Source organism: Spironucleus salmonicida, chromosome 2 (assembly GCF_000497125.1).
Source record: "Spironucleus salmonicida strain ATCC 50377 chromosome 2, whole genome shotgun sequence".
NCBI classification, from domain to species: domain Eukaryota; phylum Fornicata; order Diplomonadida; family Hexamitidae; genus Spironucleus; species Spironucleus salmonicida.
In genome coordinates, this window is record NC_090597.1 from 1,504,534 (window position 1) to 1,526,335 (window position 21,802).

Below are 21,802 nucleotides of genomic sequence, written 5' to 3' on the forward strand. Positions count from 1 at the left end.
TATATAATATTATATATAAAATAATAAAAGCTCAAATTCCTAAAATTGTTAAACAAATATTTCTTAGTAAAAATTCTTCTTTAGAGATTTAAGTTTTATTACGAACCATAACATAATCAACAATTCTATTGTTAACTTTGATAGGGATTTCAATGTATCCATCTGGTATTTTTAGGTCATTGCCTATGATTGTAAGCCCGTAACAGTAAACATCAAATAGTTATCTATATCCTATTTATGTTTCCTAATTTTTATCTACAAAAGATTATAAATGTAAATCATATGTAGCACCTATCATTTCTAGTTCTCTGAATAAAATTATGAACGGCTATTTTCCCTCAAGCGGGTAAAGGTTAATTTCCCCAGCTTCAGAGACTGATGGTATTTTTTCTAATTTTTCTAACAATAAAATAATCCTTTATTTAATCAAACTTCCACCAGTAACTATAGCATTCCTAAACTTAATAAAGATAAAAATTTCTGGTAATATATCGGTGAATACACAAGTATTTAAAATCCATTCATGTTCAAATATACCAAACTATCTACCACCTAATATAATATTTAGCTCTTAATTTATTGAATTTTCAATTAAATCTGAAAATAATATTTTAGGAGAGAAAGTTTTCGTTTAAACATAAGATGAATGAATTTTAGTCTTAATATTAGAAATGAATTAATCAAATAATTAAGGCAAAATATCGATATCTCTAAGTCTAAATAGTTATGGTGCTACCAAATTTTAAACCACATGTGAACTAAATAAAGTTCTAAGAGAACGCATTTCTTAAATTTTTGGATTTGTGTAGGTTTAAAATATTTTATCAATTTTAGAAATTATTGGAAATAAAAATAACATAACATCCTCTTTGACAGATGCTGTTAAATCTATTTTCTGATAATGCCCAAAATCTTTAGTTAAACTTTAAATCAATTATTTTCTAAGTTATTAATAATCTTTTTTACGAATTATTCTTCTTTAGCAAAATAATAACTTTTCTGTATTATCATTAATTTCTTATACATTAAGCTTACGGACACCTTATACTGCTCCTTCATATAAAACTAATTAATTTAATACATTTTAATAAAACGAGTCTTCCCCTATAATAAAATCTAGTTTATCATTTTATTAGCTTGTCTTTGCTTCTGAAAAATCTATATCTTAGTATTCACCTTCTTCCTCAAAAACTTCTCCTTCTGATGAATTAAAATCGAATTCTTCATCATCTATCTAACAATTTTCATCATAATTATCAATATCAAAAACATTTGATGGTTACACATCTTCTTCATCTTCATCTAAAACGATTTAAACATTTTACTATACTTCTTCACCTTCTGAAATTTCAATAATAGAGTCAGAATCTTCTAAGCTTTCATATCTTTATCCTTTGTTCATAGCGTTAATTTAATTTTTAAATAGTATCTCAACAAATATATATAACAAATCTTTAAGAGTTACTATACTATTAAATTTCTTTGCTAAAGATTCAATAATTTTGCAATCATATAATTATCTTGATATATCATAATGAAAATTGATAGATTGTCCATATAATATTCTATATTATGTAGCTTATAATTCAGTTTGAAAGGTTTATAAATTTGGAAGCTGTGATATACAAACTTATACAAATATCTGTTTGATAAACTAAATATTAAGCTATTCAATTTTAGGTATAGATATTCCATTTTATATTATTTATTCAACATGATCTTAAAGAACTTAAGTAATAGCTAAGGTAAAATTATCCTATAAATTTTATGGTTTTTAGATAATAGCAAAAGATGGTTCAATAATTGATAATAAAGCTTAAAAAGATTTTCTGTATTCCTATAGTTCTTTAGCATCTTTTTAACATTTCTAAATGGGAATTAAAATAAATAATGGCAGAATCATCTCAAAAGTGTATACCTATTGTTTTTATAACATTATGCTATGCAAAAAGTTTAATAATTTTGTACCTCCATTCATAGGATCAGCATCAGTTATCATAATTTAATCTTTCATGTCTTCAAACTGAAATTTATTTGAAAATCTAATTGGAATATTCTACAGTATCTTTAAATCAGCTACTGATATAATAAATGTAATTAATTATTTAATAGCGATGGTTTCATCGTAAAATATAACAAAAATTTGATCTGGAGTATGACCCAATTATCCAAGATATTGATAATGTTTAGATTAATCATATTCCTCCTTTTCCATTATTAATTTTATTTTTTAGTAATATCGCTATAGATCATTTACTGCTGAATAAAGTAACTCACAAATTATAAATAAAGAAACTGATATTAATTAAGTTGTAAATTATTAATTGATTGTCCAATTTACAGAATATGGATCTATAAATGTAAGGAATGAAGTATAAATTGGTGAAAAATCTTAGGTTATTTTACTCATGACCCTAGCTCTTTCCGTTTAATATGTAAATTATCCTCGTTTAAATATACCTGTTATTAAATTTTCAGTATTAGGATAGAAATTTTATATTATTGTTTATCTATTAATTTATCCTTGTATAGTCAAGTAATTAGTCATAAGATACTAAAATATTTGTATATTATCTGATACATATTATGGTTACATAATGTTACACATTAATAAAACAGCATAAAATCCTTGCGTTGTTGGTTCGCATAACTTAAAAGATAATTATTATATTTATTTGTCATCATTTTCGGCATCATATAATATGCCCTTTAATATCGTCAAAAAATCGGTCTTACAAATATCATTGTCAATATTATCATATTAACCTCCTTCTTCATATTATTCCTCCTCCTATTCCTCTTCTTCTTCAGTATTTTCATTTTTGAGAATTATTTTTTAGTTTCTCTTTGAGAAATCTACTTTACCAAGGAACTTTTTTAATAATGTATCTTATGTTTTTTTATAGTATATAATTATCGATCCAAAAAGATGCTTACATTATGTAAATAATACAAATGAGGAATGATGTTTAATAAAAAATGGCATTAAATCTTCAATTATTTTGTTGTTACTTAAAGCTGATAATCTAAACCAAGCATCTGCTAACACATCTGACATATGTGTAATAGATGGAAAATATTATTAAATTTCATTTATCTCTTATACCTAACTAAAATCTTATTATGACTAAAACTTTGATGTTTTACCAAAGATTTACATAAGTGAGCTGCCTACTAATAATCTTAAATGATCTTATAAGGAAGAATGTAGTGTTTATATACATTATTTTATATAAGTTTGAATAATCGCATCATCTTCAATACAATCATCATATTAAATAAGTGAGAAGAATATTAAATTTAGTAAGAAATAAACAGAATTTCCTGATTATAAATCTAACAGCGGTGTAGTAAGTGTCAGTAAAGTTAGTAATACAATTTCTATCAAAAACTCATTAAGTAATTATTTTTCTAATGTCAATGCTACTTCAATAGGGTGTTCTTTCGACAATATAACCTAACCTTAAATTTCTTTCTCTCTTGTTATATATTGTGAATTAATTATTTTAGCTTTATCTAATAGCTATTATTTATTATCTGTTATTTTCTAACAAATGTATATTGTTAAATTAGAGCCGATCAAGCATTCTAATTAAATAAATTAATCAGCTAATCCTACAAATAATTATTATACAAAATTAATAGCTATAGCTGCTTATTTACAATATTATAATCCAATCGTCTAACATATTTAGTTAGTTAAACATCTAGCAGATATAGGATTATCCTAATATGGTAAATATTATTTTTGAGTTTATGTAAATCTATATTGGTACTTGTTGTTGAATTTTGATCTATCTTAAACTTTTTAAATAAATTATTATTTTTAGTATTCTATATAAATAACTTATTTTAAAACAATCATCATTTAAGAAAACTCATCAAATTATTATAGTGAACCATTCAATGTAAAAGACGTTCTTATACCACTTTAAATAATATTAATAGGTGAGCACACATAAGAATTTATCAAATCAATAAAATCTGTATCTTACATTTCATATTATTGTTTGCTTAATGAAGTTTCTTTGTCCTTGAGATTCTATTATAATTTTTATATATGCACATCTTACGATTTTTGTTCAATGATGTTATAAAATAAATATCTATTTAGCAATTAGCTCATCTTTTTAATTTAATACTTGCTTTATGCTTATAATAGTCGCGATTCTTCCTGATAATATCGTATAGTCGTTTTTTCGGAAAATACAGATTTCATTATTTATTATGTCATAATGTCCACACTATTAGACTCTGCGACTTTTTACTTTATACTTCCAATTATACAAATTTGATCAATAAATTCTTATGTATATAAACTAGAAATTTTAAATTATTCCTCTAATTTTATTGGCACTTAATAACTTATTATAATTTTATATCGATGAAGAGCTTAATTGACAACACAACTTTATTATCCAATATAAATGGTTTGTCTTTTTTAGATAATCCTACGGGATCTTAGACTTAAAAATTTTCTTAATGTTGCACAGTTGTCTTGGACTGCATTCTGGCCATAATTAGCGAACAGAATCATATAATCAGTAATTGATAGAACTCTACATAACAATGCATTAAATTTTTACGGTTCTAATAATAAATCTATCATTATTAATCTACGTTTGATATCATTAATCATTTATGATTAATGTTGATTTTCTTATCCGTTGATTACTTATTATTAGACTTTTGTAAAGTCTAACTCTGCAGATGATCGTTTAAGTAGTTCCAGCAGACAAGCTGCTGGTATTAATAAATCTTAATTTAATAAAAATGTTGTTTTACCAACTACTGTAACATTAATGGCAATATTATATAGACTAACTAAATCTGGATCATTTTATTTAAATTATAATTTTAATTAATCTAGGATCAAAAGTATTGGAAAATCGAAAGAGCAAGTTGCAATGTAATTGTTTTGAATCTAATTTGGATTAATATTACACCCAGCTATTATTAGTGGATTTTTCATAGAATATACCTTTTCTGTTATAGGAGAGTCTGCTGGGGACAAATACTTTACAAATGGTATGCCAATATTTGAAACATCAGCAAAAACACTACTTTCTTAAATTAATGTCGACATTAATATCAAGAACAAGTCATATTTTGATTACATTTATTTTATTGGAACCTCATTAATTTTTTAAACTAATTTACTAGTATATCCACTAAGTTTTGCGAATTTTCCACCTTTCAATGTTTCATATATTTAATCCTCATCAATCAATTCAGACTATCCAAAGAATAAATAACAGGCCATAATAATACCATCAATATGTGCAGAGTATAACTATTATTCAAAAAATTTATATTAACTTCTTAAATATTCCATTAACGTAAATAAATAATTTCGAATTTATATTGCTTCTTAAACTGAACAATATAATTATTAATGTAAATCAAATGTTGCACATTTCGAATTAAGCAAGTGTTCGTGATTCTTATTCAAACCTAAATTACTTATAACTGTTTAAACATACTTATAATCCATATTTTATGAATTACTTGTATAATTTCTTTATTCTTATAATATTTACTATTTTATTGATTCTGAACTAACATCAAATATATTAACCATTTATTGCTTAGTTTGTGATGGTGCTGCAATAGATTCATAAAAATGATATGCAATAAATAAGTAATTCATGTTATCAAAAAAGTCTTATACCGAAGAGTAAATTTAATTTATTAATACAGATGATATTTATGTAAATTCATTAAATGAAATTTGAAATTTACCTGATAAATAACCAATTTACTTATATATAGATACCATCATAGTGGCTGTAATTTACTAAATATGTGTATATTTTATCTTAAAACGTTCTAATACCGTGAAATTTTATGGAAGTATGCAATTTGATAACTAAAATAATTTTATTATATTTTGCGGATGGAAATGAATTGTATTAAATTTATTTAATGTTAACTCTGTGGTTTATTTTTATGTAACATATTATATTCCACGTAAATGATTTATATCATAAGCATTCACCATCTATTCAATAATATTTCCTACCGTATTTAAATTTATTATATTATCCTCATCTAATTAATTTGTGCCATATTCTAACTATGGACTATAACATTTTGGCGAATCATCTATAATGACTAAAGAGAATGTGACTGCTAATAAAGACACTAAATCTTTTATAGGTAATTCATACTAAAGATTTAGATGTAATGACACCATTTTGAGAATGGTACTCATCTCATCGTGGTCAAATATATGCTGCATAAATGTATCCTATTATAAACTTTACAATATCGATGTTAGAAGTGGTATATCTGTGCTTGATTACCTTAGAAGTAAACTTCGTGGGCAAACTATTATAATATCAAATGGTTCGTCACAAAATTTGGATGAGTATTCACCTAGATCTGGGAAATTAATATCATTGATTAAATCTCCTAATTTTCTTTTGCTAACATCTTCGTGCTTGTTCTTTTTATTAGTTTCTTAAGTGTAGTTTTCTTTATATAATGTTAATCTTTATCCTAATTGATTATTATGTTAGTAAAACATAAACTCCGAATACAACTTCCCTTAGTGAATCTTACTTGCAGGTAATTTATTGGAAAGCCAAGAATTCAACGTTACACCTATAACTTTTGACTACTAAGATGACTATGGATTATACATTTATTTTGTAAATGCAAATGGACTAAAGCAAAATATAGGCTTAATCCCTAATGCCATTAAAATGCTAAATCGAAATAATTATAAAATTAACACATATTCTATTGCATCAACCGAAAGATTAGAATTGGCTTATAATTCAACCATTAAGCTTCTTAAACTTTCTACTAAATCATTAGTTGCTTATTTATCAATTTTACTTTTTGTTTTCTTTTTAACAGGTGCTTTAGTAGTCGCAATAATTTACAATAAATTATTTATATCTATAATAACTTTTCTGTTACCTGATAAAGTATTAAAAAATCGATATTAATTTATATCAAGGTTTTATATTTTCATACCAACAGCAATTTATGGAGAGCAAATATCGTCATCAAATTACTATGCAGTATTACCTGACTATACCGAAGAGGCTTTTGATGAAGCTGAAGATTTTGATGCCTTTGAATAACTAGAGGCATTATCAGAAATATCTTCCTCTTGAAGCTCTAATTCGGATTTATTCATTTACTCAAATGCACTTTTAAATGAGTCAGCAGACATTAAATTGTATTATGATACAGTGCTTAGTATCTAAATAAATAGATTATAAGAATTACTATTTCCATTTGTATTGAGTTATAATTAAAAGATAGGTATCTTAATACAGTAAATAGCACTTTACTAAATGCCTCGGAAATCCATCTAAATATTTTAATTTACTGACTCTGCTGATTCATCATCTGATTAATGTGAATCAATTTAATTCGCCAAATCCTCATCAACAATTATATCCTCATTCGTACTGCTGTTTTCCTTTTTTTAGTTATGCTTAGAAACATTAAATGAAATTGTTGATTTTTTACGAAGCTATTCTCTACTACTTTATAAATCTTTAGATGCATCATTGATATAATTTTAAAACAAGCGTGAAAACATCCATTTAAAATTACGTAAATAATCATCGCCATGAAAATTTGTGAGACCATCATAATTATATGGTTGAAAAATCTATGTTTAAATTTGAGTTTTTAAAATATTTATATTCATGTTTTTCATTTCTATTAATTGTAGAATAATCTTGTAAATAGAATGCAGTAAATATGGATCTAAATAATCTGAGCATTATGAGTATAGCTGAATAATATGAGCAATAAAAAATGGATTTTATCTACACATTCCTGACGCCTAAAGGCCAGATAAGTATATGTGTCTATAATTTTATTTATCTAAATATTATTCAAATGAATATATTATTTTTGTGGACGATGGGACAGGTTAGAGAAAAGCAGATACTATTTTTTTATATGAAAGCTTTTTCTAAACTAAGTCGTGATCAATAAGCATAGGTGGAACTCTATAGAATAATTTGTTTGCAAATTTATTAGAAAAAGCTTTAACAACTTGTTAGTATGATGTGCTAAAGTTTTCATTAATCACACAACTTTAAGTTAAAACGGCCAATAATGTTGGATACATCTATACATGGTTTTAAGTATTCTACCAAGGATGAAATAGTTTTATTTTTATTTTATCCTAATCAATAATATTGCTATTTTCTTTCTATAGAGAGTCTAGACTTAAATAACCTAAAAGATTCAATGATGTAAATCTTTCGAGTAAGTTTATTATTTTTTAACTACTAATATTAAGAGTTTTGAGCGAAATAATAAGGCTGTAAATATTCAGCTATTTAAAGATATCATCCTAATTTAAAGCTATTATAGTTTAAAGTAGTGTTGGATTACCTTTTCTATTATTTGTTGCATTTTCAACTGCCGTTGATAAAAATTACTCAAACTAAATCTCCTAATATTATTTATCATACTACAATCCAAATTTTTCATAATCACCTACTAAAGATATCCACAAATCAGGACGCATTTCTCTTTTAGCATCTTCGATAGTGAAATTCACATCTAATTGTGAAAATTTTTTACTTTATAAAACTATATTTTTATAACTTGGTAAAAGAATATTTATCTCTTTAACAATTTAATTAATAAATTTAAAACTCTTAAACATTTATTCTGGTAAATTACCTGAAATAAGATTCATTCCATTAAGGAAAGATGATACCCATTCATCATTCATAGTTGTATATTTTTATACGAATAAATATTTAAAATATTTCCGTAGAAACTAAATAGAAATAGATGGGATTTACAATTTGAAATGACAATTATTTAGAATTTACGGGATATCCTCTGATAATTCTAATAATATTGATGTATCAGATAATTATACTGGCCCAGAGTCTTTATTAGTTAAAATTTCACTTTAAATTACATCTAAAATATGAGATGATATAATGTTTTATTAAACCACATGATTTCGAAGAAGTGAGATAAAATTATCTGATATTTCATTATTAATTAGATGTGTCGAATGGAAATGCAGATTTGGAAATGCAAATGATTATACGTAGTAATAAATCTACTTCTTTACTTAAAACTTCTTTTAAGTCATAAATTACTAAGATTATTATATTTCTGAAAATTCTTCTTAAACAGTAAAATTTTCAGGCTTATTTAATGTTGATCTAGGAGACGATTTTTCTAAGAAATGTGACAGTCTCAGAATATCTATAAGCTTATCCTTTAATTCAGTGAACTTTAACTAATTAGACTGTAAATCTTGTAAAACTTTTTTCTCAAATTTTTACAATAAATTTTTATAATATTAACTAATAATAAGTGGAACTTATTACTAATCCTTTATATCTATATCAACATATATCTCTTCTTGTTATAATGGTTAGAAGAATGGATATTCAATCTTTTGATAATTATTGCTTAGTGTTTATTAAATCAGTTAAACTATACCTGAGGAATTATAATCATTTATCTAAGTAAAATGACTTTAAACCAAATCTCTTACTATTAGTTTTGCTACTGTAATTAATAATGATTTACCTGTAAATCGATTTCCTATTACAGCAAATGTGATAGGTGTAAGCATACAACAAGCAATCATTACCGATAATGCTATTCTCTCATCATCAAAATATAATGGCATTGACTATTATATTTACTAAATATCTATTGAGTTTTACATAAAATTAGAATTAGCAAACTATTTTTTAAATTAAGAATCAAGATCTTTTATATTATCAAATTATAATGAGTTGAATTTCATACTTTAATTTATAATATTGGACAATGATATATTCTCAGATTCAATTAAGTTATCCATATCCTTAGGTACAATTTACATAAGCGTCGTAATCCGTTCTAACATATTATCATTTTCCTATTATTCCGCAGATTCAGAACTATCTTCCTTCAAAAATTCATCATATACATTATTCTTAATTATATAATCTTCATTGATATCGCGCTAACTGGAATTTCTAAAGTTGGTTGCTTTTTTGAATGCTTGTACGGATATAAACTTATGTAAATCAATATTTTAAAGTATGCCTTTACTAAAATTATAGACGATAAATTAATATATACTATCATCTGATATATTAGTATAAGAAATATATGAAAATTACTTTGCTGGAAATCTTCTTGGTAAAAATGCTATAGCAGCTTAAAATAATTACTTAACTATTAATTATTATTAAGAATATTTAGATTTTAAATCTAGAAATTCTAACGAGTGAATCTTTTGCATATGTTCATATAAAATAATATTAAGAGGTGTTTTATACTAAAATAATTAATAATTTGTAAATTTGATTTTTTCTAAATCAAAGTTTTAATAATACTCATTAAAATCATTGTATCGTTTACTAACTACTATTTATTTCTATGAAAATTGAGACACTAATGAAAAGGCATTCCATAAAGATAGAAGTAAAGGCTATAGTAACTATAGAAATGACTCATATGTAGACTATTAACCTAAATATATTTAATTTAAAAATTACACGTTAAAATCTAATGTCAAAGAGCCTTAACTACCGATCCCTTAATTTTCTGTATTATTTTATATACTCCTAATAATATTCATAATATTTGGTTTTAGTACCTCTTATGATTATTCTTATATTTCCTTCATAGCCATTAATAGATCATGGTTATTAAATCCAGTTATATCACTGGTATTTTATGTAAAATTAACTTGATAAAGTCTGGATAATGTATTTAAAGAATTTTTCATCTCTTGACTTTAATGATCGGTTTTCTTCTTAAGTTCGACAGAGATATTTTGAGAAAAAACTTAACTAATACTTTCTAATTCTGTTTATGTTAAATTTTAATCATTTTTTGCCAGTTACTCTTTATTACTTTTCAATGTACTATGTGGTTATAAAATTCCAAATCTTATTAAGAAAAAGTCTGTACAAGATCTTAATACCATAAATTCTTCCATATTTTATCCTAAACTGAATAAACTAATCAATTAATCAAAAATTGTAGAATAAAATGACTTAAATATTTAACTTAGGATAGATAATCTAAATAGTTTAAGGTGAACTAATCGTGTTTATGAGCCCTCTTATGAACCAGTTGTAGAAAATACATATCGCTAGTCTGATTTAAAAATTATGTTATTACTAAATAATGAATTTTAATATTCTTTATAGTAAAATTATTTATTTGCAAATAAGTACAAATGTGTACCTAATATATCATTAAAATCTGGTAATGTTATAAATCTTTTACTATAAAAACCAATATATTTTTAAGTTTACTAATCTATTATCTCTGCTATTGGTAAAACCATAATAATCTAACTTTTGATAGGCTGAGAATAAAAAAAGTGTGATATTTCTCTAAATTCTGAAACTGATGTTGGAATGATCGATAAAATATCTGTATCTTAAACTTTTGATAATATTTATTATACTTCAATATATGTTGTTACTATTATAATTTTCTTAAAAGATAAAATATATGTATTTTAGAGATAGTTTATTAAAATTTTAGCATATTGTAAGTTCATTGATTATAATAGTATAGGTTTTTTAAATTAAAGAAGACTTAATAACATAAATATTTCATATGATAAAGATTATGATATTTAATTTTATAACATAAATTTATTTATAAAACCAATAGAATCTTAGGAATAATTAGGAATAACATATGTTAGAAAATATTTATTAAAGCTTACAGATTTGCCTCTTTAATTAGACTAAAGCTTTTAAAGAATTAAAGTAAAACCTTTTGACATGGAAACTAACTATGATTATTATTATTTATTTAATTCAAAAATACTACTAATAAGATTAGATAAAAGTGAAAGATTAATAGACTATTAATCTTATACAAATATAGAATTTCTATTTTATTTATTTAGCTTAGCAATTGTTTTAATGTTATTCTCTGAATACTCAGGAAATCCAACACTAATTTAATTCTATTTATTTTTACTCTTTATTTTTGCTTTTAAATTTAAATACTGTCTAAGTAGATAGTCTAATAAAATTATACATAAATTAAGAGGTTCATTAGGATTTTTCGCAAATTTAACTATTAAAGCAATATCTTAAGGAAGAAGTTCCGGAAATTTCTAATCAAATGAGTTTAATATTTTACTAAGCTGATAGAATTAATTTCCAAAAACGCTATTTTCTGCAATAAATTCATTAAGTAATGGAAATTTACTAGAATCATTTGAATATATTAAATTGATAATCTGTCCATTATTAAATTTTTTAAGATATTATACTGTATTTAGCTAATTATCAAATGTAACAAAACTAGGAATATCAATTTATACTATATCTGATTAATCTTAATCAGTAATAATATTTTCAATAAGAATAAAATAACCCATCTACTAAGAAAAATTTTAAAAATTTGATTAGCTTAAGACGATATCATCTTATGATAATTTCAGCGTCTAGTCGTCTATATCTTCTATATATAATTGTTTTTAATTCATTTTTGACTCTATGATTGAAATTTTTTTATCTACTATTTCATTAACCTTATGTAAATTCAAGTCAACCTAATAGACTTCAGGTATGCTTCCTTATCGTGAAGAAACTTAGCCAAAAAGTTCAATAATTTATGACAGCTACGTATTTTCTAATAACTATAAGCCATGTACATATACTATATATCCATTAATGATATAATTTATAAATTTATGTGTTAATTAATGAAAATTAACCGTAGTAAAATATAAATCAATAAATTTTCTGGCAAAAAGTCTCGATAAAAACATTTATAATTACAGTAAGTAAGTTTAATCCTTTAACAATTATATTGAAGATTAACATAAAATTACAGTTTATTTTAAATGTAATGATTATATCACCTAAAAATATGAAGTTAACTAAGTTAAACTTTAAAGCTCATATTCAAGTTAGTATGGTTTCCCAAGCCACTGATCTTAAATATATAAACTCTTAATATATAAACCATCTTCTATTCTAATGTCCATATTCTGATTTTTCATAGCCATTTTTAAATTAATATACTCTTCTAACCGACACATAATGGGGATATTATTTTAAACTCTGTTCTATTTTAAAAAATCTTTTAGCTAGTTTAAAATTTGGATATCTTATTAAATATAAAAACTTATAATTTAAAATTAGTATGGAATTTCTTTGATAAACTGTTAAAACAATTTTGATTCTAATAATTTTATTCCAAATTTTACATAATATAAAACAGATTCATTAGTTTAATGTAAAACTAGGTCTGGAAATTTATAAAGAGCATCAGGACACTAAATGGGAGTTTAAAACATTAATTTTTCATGGCCTGATTCCAACCACATACATATATTACCTCTTATGATGGAAGGTTAAATTTCTATATGATTTATATTATCAAAAAATAAAGATTTTAATTATTTATCAACCAAAAACAATGAATTCCAATTTTAAAAATCAGAATAATATTAACTTAGCGAAACATCCATTAAAAGTGAAGCTGTAAACATCTAATTATTACATTTTGGAATTATAACTCCCTAACTATTATACTAGGATACCACTAATTGCGATTATGATAGCTTATAATTTAAATAATTTTAATTTGCTTACTTAGTTTTTCCTATAAGATTCTATAAAACTTACTAATGATTAAAATTGACATTAAATTTTTATTCGTCGCCCATATCAAAGATTTAATACTAAGTTTATACTGCAAACAGTGTTTAGTTATAGAGTCGTGTTTTTTAACTTTTTTAAAATCTTTCAAATATAAAATTAAATTTCTTAAAAAATAGTCTGCTTTGTGTGTTTTCTAGATCCATAAGTATTCTAACACATTCTTTAATAGGATTTTTCTATGAATCAACTTTTTATTACTTAAAGAAATTTATTATATAAATAAGCCTCTAGTCCTTTAATAATATTTTGTCTCTAATATTAAGATGAAATTTATATGCTTCAATAATAACTTTCTATTCAGTTTCAGATAGAATATTAAATTTCTCAACTCTTTTTGTCAGTTACTATTATATTTTATCTTTCTGTTATTAAATAAATTATTAAACGGATTTTTATAATGAGCTTAAATTATAATCTTTTGTTTCATCAATGTATGTTTGTTTCTGTTTTAATTTTTAAGTTTATCGCAAATTATAATGATTTGCTCTTTAATTTTTTTGTAGTATACTTTCATATTTTTAATCTATAAAATCATGCTCTAAACTATCTAAATCTAGTTCAATTATGTTACCTAACTATTTAACCATAAGCAGATCATTAATAAGAAATTATGATCTTAGTAAAAATTAGTATAAAATCTAAGAGTTCATAAGCAGCGCCTCCATATCGCGTGCAAATATAAAAATTTAAGGAGCGATTGAAGCTGAATCTAATAGTAATAAGGATTAAATAAACATTATAGACTGTTAAAAATACTATGTAAGACCAACATTACTAATATCTATTGTATAGTAATGAAACTCACCAATTTTAAGACTTTTATGCTAATTATACTCTACTTTAATTAAAGAAATATATTAATAAATATTTAATAAACTCCTGAATACAGTATCATTTAAATTCATTTATATTGATACATCTATACAAGCATCAAAAAATTATATAGATTATTTTTAATAAATTTATATTATTTTACTATTCTATAAATACAAATCTGTATCTAAAAATATGTCAAATTATTTTCCAATACTAGATATATCTCTTGGCAGCATCTTTTTAGACTTTAATATGTCAAATATAATAACCTCAAAAAAGCTATCAGTAATCAATGAGGTTAAATTATCAATAACAAATAGAAATGTTGAATCAACTGAAATGGAATTTTTTCTCATATAATCATAAAACTCCCTAAATTATTGCTTAAATATTATAATGCATTTGGAATATTATCTAATTAACTATATCATTGAATTAATTGGGTACTAATTAACAAATCCTTATTCAGATAACAAATCATGTGTAATTTTAGTTTTAAAAAAAGTATTGAGTATATTATAAACAGGAGATAAAAATTTTAGTAATAAGCCTATATTATTAAGAATTAAATTTGGTGCGTCGGTATTTTGCTTATTGTTTAAATATTTGTCCCAACGTTTCTTAATTTCCTCTAGTATCATAATTTCTTTAATATTATCATATATAAGGTTAAATGATGTCCAATATTTAGTTAAGGTATTAATTTTATAATATTATTCAGAATCTTTAACATACATATACTAAAGAATTTTATTATTGAGAAGTTAGTTCTTCGTGATTTTGGGTTTTTTTATATTCCATGTGAAAGTTTCTTCCAAATTAAATTGCTATGTTGTAAGCTCCAATTATGTTTACTTAAAAAATTCAAAGATATATTCTCTCTCATAAATACTAGTATTTTTTCTTTCTTTAATATCTAAAATATATTATTAAACTTGAAATAAATACTAACTATCTAAAGTTAAATTTTCTAAAATTATCTTGAATTTTGAAAACAAAATATTCTCAATAAAAATATTATTTGCTGCTAATTATTAAATAAGGGATTTTGATAAAGACAATTAAAAGGACTAATAAGCACTTACTCTTTTTAATATACAAATAATACTATTTTGAGCTTAAATTACTAATGAATAGAATGCTTAATGTAACAATTCTATAGAGTCAAATTTAGTTAAATGCACTGATTCAATTTCTTATAAATACACGTCATAGCTATTTTATATATGATTCTGTAGTTGTACTCTATCATAGTGCTAAAACTACGATAATTCATCAGACACTGTTACATCATCTTACAAGAGTCGTTAACTTACATATAATTCTAATTTTTACAAAAATAAAAATTTTTCATAGAATTTTTAAACTAAATCATAGGATGTACTAATGTCTTCTTTTTATTAATAGCCATCATATCCAAATTCATTTATAATTTATATAGAACACCGTTATGAGTAATCAATTAACATTGTATATACCTTATTACTGTTTTGAATAGAGAAAATATTATCTAGTTAAATTCCTAAATAAAATAATTAAGGTGTTGTCTGAATTTTTAATATTGCATAATATAGACATCTCATATTATCAATTAACGCTTCTATATATTATATTACAAGTTCTGTAAAATATTCGTTTAAATTTGAAATAAAATTTTGATACGTTTTAGTAAAATAATCATAAATAGAATTAGAATCAATAAGTATACAGTAATAATATCTTGATTATTTTAAAATATTAAGTAAAATCTTTTTGACTAACAGATCATAATTAATAATTTTGTGTAATATTTAAACATCAACAAAAGGAAAACTGTATTGAGAGTTATCTTTAAGTATATTTACTATATAAATATCATCTAAATTTATATCTTATGCATTGTTTATTGATCCATATAATGATTGGTTCTATAATTTTAATGTATCTGTCGCTTAAACAAACATTTAGACCGATGATGAGTCCTTAAACTAATTAATAATATCCATCTCTTCGTCAATATTGAATATTTAAATTACTATATCTGTAGTCATAGAAAGCACACTCCCAAATTATTCGAAATACTCACCTAAATCTGGTAAAAAATCCGATTAATAAACATATCCTATTAGATTTTATGATATATTCTGAATAAATTATTCTCTTTCGGTAAAATATGGCATTAATCCATCATTTTATAAAAAATTATCAAAGATCTCTAAGAAATCTGCATTTTAGTATGTAACTTTAATACTGGACAAATTTTCCAAAATATCTAAAACATATTACTTATATAAATTTACTGGATCTAGTAAATCCGGCATAGATATTATTTACTATGTATTTTCACAAATTTTTAACTCAATTTTAAATTGGAAGGGAAATTTTAAATACTGTACATCTGGTAAACTTTAATAACCAAAATTATTTAATATAGATCCTAAACATAATAATTTTCTACTAATTTATGTAATTTAATTTTTAAAAGAGTCTGGATTATGTTATTCATCTTAATATGCCAATTTTATTGCCTCTTAAAACTATGTTGAAGAATCTTTATATTCAGATAATTAAGGTAGTATGATATCATACTCGTTAACATATTCTTTAACTTTAATTGTATTGAAAAAATGTTATTAAAGTTAAAAGAATAATTTTTCATGAACATATATTAAATAATCTTAAATAAGATAATCAAAGAGTCTAATAGATTTTTTAAATGACATATTTTCCATTCCCTTTATTGCAAACTATAATCTACACGTTGAAATATAACTATTTTGAAAATCTAATAGTACTTATAATATTGCAAATATAAATCGTTTATTTGAGTTGTTTTATTTTAAATATGAAGTTATCTATGAATTAATATTATCATTCTTATATAAATCTCTCATTAATTAGTAGTTTTCCAATATATTCCGGTTAACTTTTAAAATATAAATTTGTAATTTCGATTCAGTTAATTATTAAATAAGTGATATATTATTAACATAAATTTATTCTAAATAATAAGGAAATTTGTTCTAAAGGGTATCAATGACTAATTAATCGTAAACAGTTTTAAGTGTAATAACTACTGATTAAATAGTCAAAAACCACGGTTAAAAACATTATTATTTCTGTAAATCTACTTTCGCTTACTAGTATTTTTGCTATTTTTCATCTGAAATAATTTGTAATTATGAAATATCTAATAAAATGCTTTAACAACAATCTTGTTACAAACATAATCTTTTACATTTTGGATTTATTTACCACATATAATCACTTATTGGTGAAACTTGATAATCAATAACTTTTGGAATGATAAGTTTTTAATCCATTTTTTATTATTATTATGCACATTTTATTCCATAATTTATATCTTCAAATCCATAAAACGAATACTATATTTACTCATCAAAATAAACAACATCAGGACCTTTAAAAGATTACATAATAGTAGTCAAACTATATTCAAATAATTATATAATTTCTAACTTTAATAATTTATAAAGTGGATTTTTCGGACTTACTAATTTATCTAACTATAAAAGGGAGCTTTTATAACACACATTTTATAAATAAGTACTATTAGATATCTTTGTAATTGGATTTGAAAAATCTATAATTTCATTAGAAGTTATATTTGTATCATATACATTAGTTCTTTATATGAAATATTCTTTATCCACTTTTATACGAGGAAACTAAATTTCTGGGAGTTATTAATCAGTTAATTTATTTGAATACTAAAAAACAAAACTAACCGAAAGTTTGGTTAAACAAATTTAATCTTTCAATTTTTCAATAACTAAAACTTCTTTAGTTTTTGGAAAATATCCTACTAACTCTACTATTTGGTATTCTAAAAATCCATTACAAGATATATAACCAATACTAGATTTTAATACTAACATTGGATTAGTCATAGACAGATTGTAAGGTTTAACATTAATATCTACTTATTATATTACCTATCTAGGCTATTATCTTGAAAACTAAACAAGATTTACAGGAACATTTATTTTTACTGTTTTGTTCATTTGCGAATATCAGTTATAATTATTTTTATATATAATACAACATTTCAAAATATGGACTAAACCCTTAAACGCAAAATTCCTCTCACTGTGCAATAAAAATAGCTAATAAAAACCTCTGAATCAAGACCATCAAGAACTTTTGCCATACTATCTAAAAACTAATGGAAACCACTATAAAAAAAATTTTTCCAGATATAATCAGATTATAAACCTTTAGAAACTAAGATGGATTTTATAGGTCGAGCCCCAACTAGGATTTAAGAATGTAGGTAAGTTCTATCAACAAACTTCCATGGGTAATAAGAAATTAATGAAAATTGCGAATCTTCAAAGATTTTGTTTGGTGAACATGAAACTATATAAATATAACGGGGATTTTCACCATCCTAAAGTAGAATGATTAGCAGGACTTATCTTAAAAAAATTGTATCAGATGTACAGTCTCCTATATCTTTTGATCAAAAATCAAGTATTTTTCCTTTTCCTTTACACTAAACAAGCGATGAATTAAATAAAATGATTAAAATAGGTATTTGTAATGCCAGTTTTTAGTATTAATAATAAATCTTTGGAAAAAAACTTAATGAAAATAGTAACCTAACGGATGTATAGACTGAAATCATATCAATATAAAAACTTTAGGAAGATGCAGAATTAATTGCTTAATAAAAAATAGCCTATTTATCATCATAGATCGAACGCTCAGAAATTTAAAAAATAACTAATATATTTTACAGAGCAATAATAGAATAAATTTCTGTAAACGATTTTTTTAATTAATAAATTTCACTTGGACAATCTATTTTCTTTGATCCGAAAATTTAGGATATTAATATACGAATTGTCAATTATCTTTAAAGACTTGACTTTATTTAGTAGATAAAAATTGCCTTTATTAACAACCCATAATAAAATAAATAAATCTACTTATTATAATTATTATGTTTTGTTCAATAAACTAATATCTAATTCTCAGCAGATTTCAATTAAGTTTAACTTAATATATAAATAGATAATTTTACTCCACATATATCTGTTATTTTATCTACATTTATTAGGTTAAATCCAAAATATACTGTTAATATCCTTAAATCTTCTATCGTATTTTTAAAGAAATAAGTTTAATATCTATAGTCAGCTGAGTAATAAAAGCATAGAATAAGATAAAATTATGTAGATGAGTTATTAGAAACTAGTGATGAAGACATATATGATGAATTTCCGAATTATATTGATACTAATCTTCGTGGTATGTTATTGCAAACTACCAGACAAAATAATATTGCGCAATTGGATCATGATACTGTAATAATTGCAATTTAGGATAAATTTATGAAAGGATTTGTCAACTAAGATAGATCATTAGGATAATTATTTTCTAATATGGATAATAGCATTTACATACTTTTTTTAATATAATAATGTATTTTTTGTCTGGTATAAAGTAATTGCGGGCTGTAGTTAGCAAAAACTTAAATTCCACTGCTGATTGGAATCATGGAAGAATTAAATGAATTTATTGAAGAAAAAACAACTCTGAAATTTTCAGCTTAATTTCTTTTTCTCTTAAACTAATTGATTTTACCACCACATTAAGATTATTTATTTCCTGATGCTGTTAAATATACTCCATCAAGCGAAGGATATATTAATAAGTTACAGTTTATTTTTAAGTAAATATTAAAATCAGAGTGAAAATTTTATTATGTAACATATATATTTATTTTTATATTTTCTATTTATTAAATGACAAGCTAAACATTCAAACTACCTATAGAAGTTGATGCATTTCACGTGTCAACCTATGAGTTAATTCAGACTGAAAGTGGATCATCTTAAAATTAATTGGGAAAGATCAGTGGATTGTTGGCTAGGAAAATGCCCAAAGGTATGACAGACTACCCAGTTAAATCATCTATGTGTACTACCTATCACAAATATCGAAGAATACCAAATTAATATTATAAAACTAGAGATTTGCTGGTAATTGACTCCTTGTATAAGCAGAAGTCGATTAAAACACCAACACCGCCTCCGCCACCAAGAGAAAAATGTAACTAGTCCGATAAAGGTATTTAAACCTCTAATTTGGATATAGAATAATATGGAATGTCTAGAAGAGCCTGTTCTAGAGTCTGGTAAGGCCTGAAAATCAAAAACAATGAATTTTCTGCTTCTCTAGATTTCCAATTTGAGCGAAAAAGAAAAGGATGGGAATTGTGATATTATTATATATTAATATATATATTTCACCATACAAATATGTTGGCCTACCAAGAACTTGTTAATCGCGAACTCACACAGCCTACATCACCCCAAGCGCAAATTTAGACTCGATAAACGCTTTTAACAATTCTACACCCGCTTTCTCAGTACCCTCTTTTTCTTAATTCCGTAGTTGACGAGTACCCGGATTTGAAGTAGATTTATCTCCAAAAAATCAAATTCCCCATATCCTTAAAGGAAATCAAGTCCAAACTGTAGCCTAGAACGCTCAAATACAAGTTCGTCGGCGAGGTATTCAGGGACCTCGTTTTGCTGCTCGAGAACTGCAGAGAATTCAACGCAGAAAACGACCAGCTTCTACTGGTAGCTGAGCAGTTTGAGTAGGCGATTCAGATTCAATTGAATGAATTTTGCAAAAAACTTAACGCTGTTTCTGTCGATTATAAATAATTAAAAGATAATATATTTAAGGAGTTCGAGCCTTTTCCGCTCCCCCAATAAGCAAAATCGCCAACGGAGCAAGATTTCTAACAGTTTTAGACGAAATTCAATGCGCTGATTCCTGAGCAGTAGGGCAGACTTCTTGCCATTATCGCAGACGAATTGGAGGAGTTTGAAGGGGGAGATTTCGTGCTAGAATTCGGAGAGGAGAATGGAAAGATTTTCTGGTGGATTTGCGGGCAACTCGATGAAATCGGAAAGGAAAGTGATGTACTTGATGGTGATCTGGTCGATGGGGAAGAAGGTAGCGAAGATGAGGGGAGCGAAGTAGACGGCGCAGAACGCGATGGAGAAGATGAGGTTCAGATGAATGAGGTTTGACGATTTGGATTTTTCGGTAGCTTGTGATTTTAGATCATTAGGTGATTAGCAGCTTTTGAAATATTTTAATTTAAATAAGATTATATAGTAAGAGACTAAGTATAATCATATATTGTTTCTAAAAGATTAAGAAAATGCATCTAAGCTAATTTAGCCATGTGTGATGAAAAGATTATATAATTTGCTATTAGGAATTGAAAGAAATAAATATATTCTAGTGGTGTGACGCGTAGGTTATTGGAATACGTTTAAGTTCAGATTATCCTAAGGAGAATAACTGTCTAAACA

General features: G+C 24.3%; 4 protein-coding genes across 4 annotated transcripts; 3 read left to right on the forward strand and 1 right to left on the reverse strand. All coding sequences in view use genetic code 6, as the record gives it.

Moving 5' to 3' along the window:
- Window positions 1-31: 31 nt before the first annotated feature.
- On the reverse strand, window positions 32-18,466 carry SS50377_22033 (uncharacterized protein; the record flags this gene model as incomplete). The annotated part of the gene is made up of 1 exon (XM_067905925.1): window positions 32-18,466. The coding sequence occupies one exon, from the start codon at window positions 18,464-18,466 to the stop codon at window positions 32-34; it is 18,435 nt and encodes a 6,144-aa protein (XP_067767242.1).
- Window positions 18,467-18,517: 51 nt separating this feature from the next.
- SS50377_22034 (uncharacterized protein) lies at window positions 18,518-20,161 on the forward strand (the record flags this gene model as incomplete). Its single annotated transcript, XM_067905926.1, has 1 exon — window positions 18,518-20,161. The coding sequence occupies one exon, from the start codon at window positions 18,518-18,520 to the stop codon at window positions 20,159-20,161; it is 1,644 nt and encodes a 547-aa protein (XP_067767243.1).
- Window positions 20,162-20,212: 51 nt separating this feature from the next.
- SS50377_22035 (uncharacterized protein) lies at window positions 20,213-20,689 on the forward strand (the record flags this gene model as incomplete). Its single annotated transcript, XM_067905927.1, has 1 exon — window positions 20,213-20,689. The coding sequence occupies one exon, from the start codon at window positions 20,213-20,215 to the stop codon at window positions 20,687-20,689; it is 477 nt and encodes a 158-aa protein (XP_067767244.1).
- Window positions 20,690-20,728: 39 nt separating this feature from the next.
- On the forward strand, window positions 20,729-21,514 carry SS50377_22036 (Bromodomain-containing protein; the record flags this gene model as incomplete). Its single annotated transcript, XM_067905928.1, has 1 exon — window positions 20,729-21,514. The coding sequence occupies one exon, from the start codon at window positions 20,729-20,731 to the stop codon at window positions 21,512-21,514; it is 786 nt and encodes a 261-aa protein (XP_067767245.1).
- Window positions 21,515-21,802: the final 288 nt, after the last annotated feature.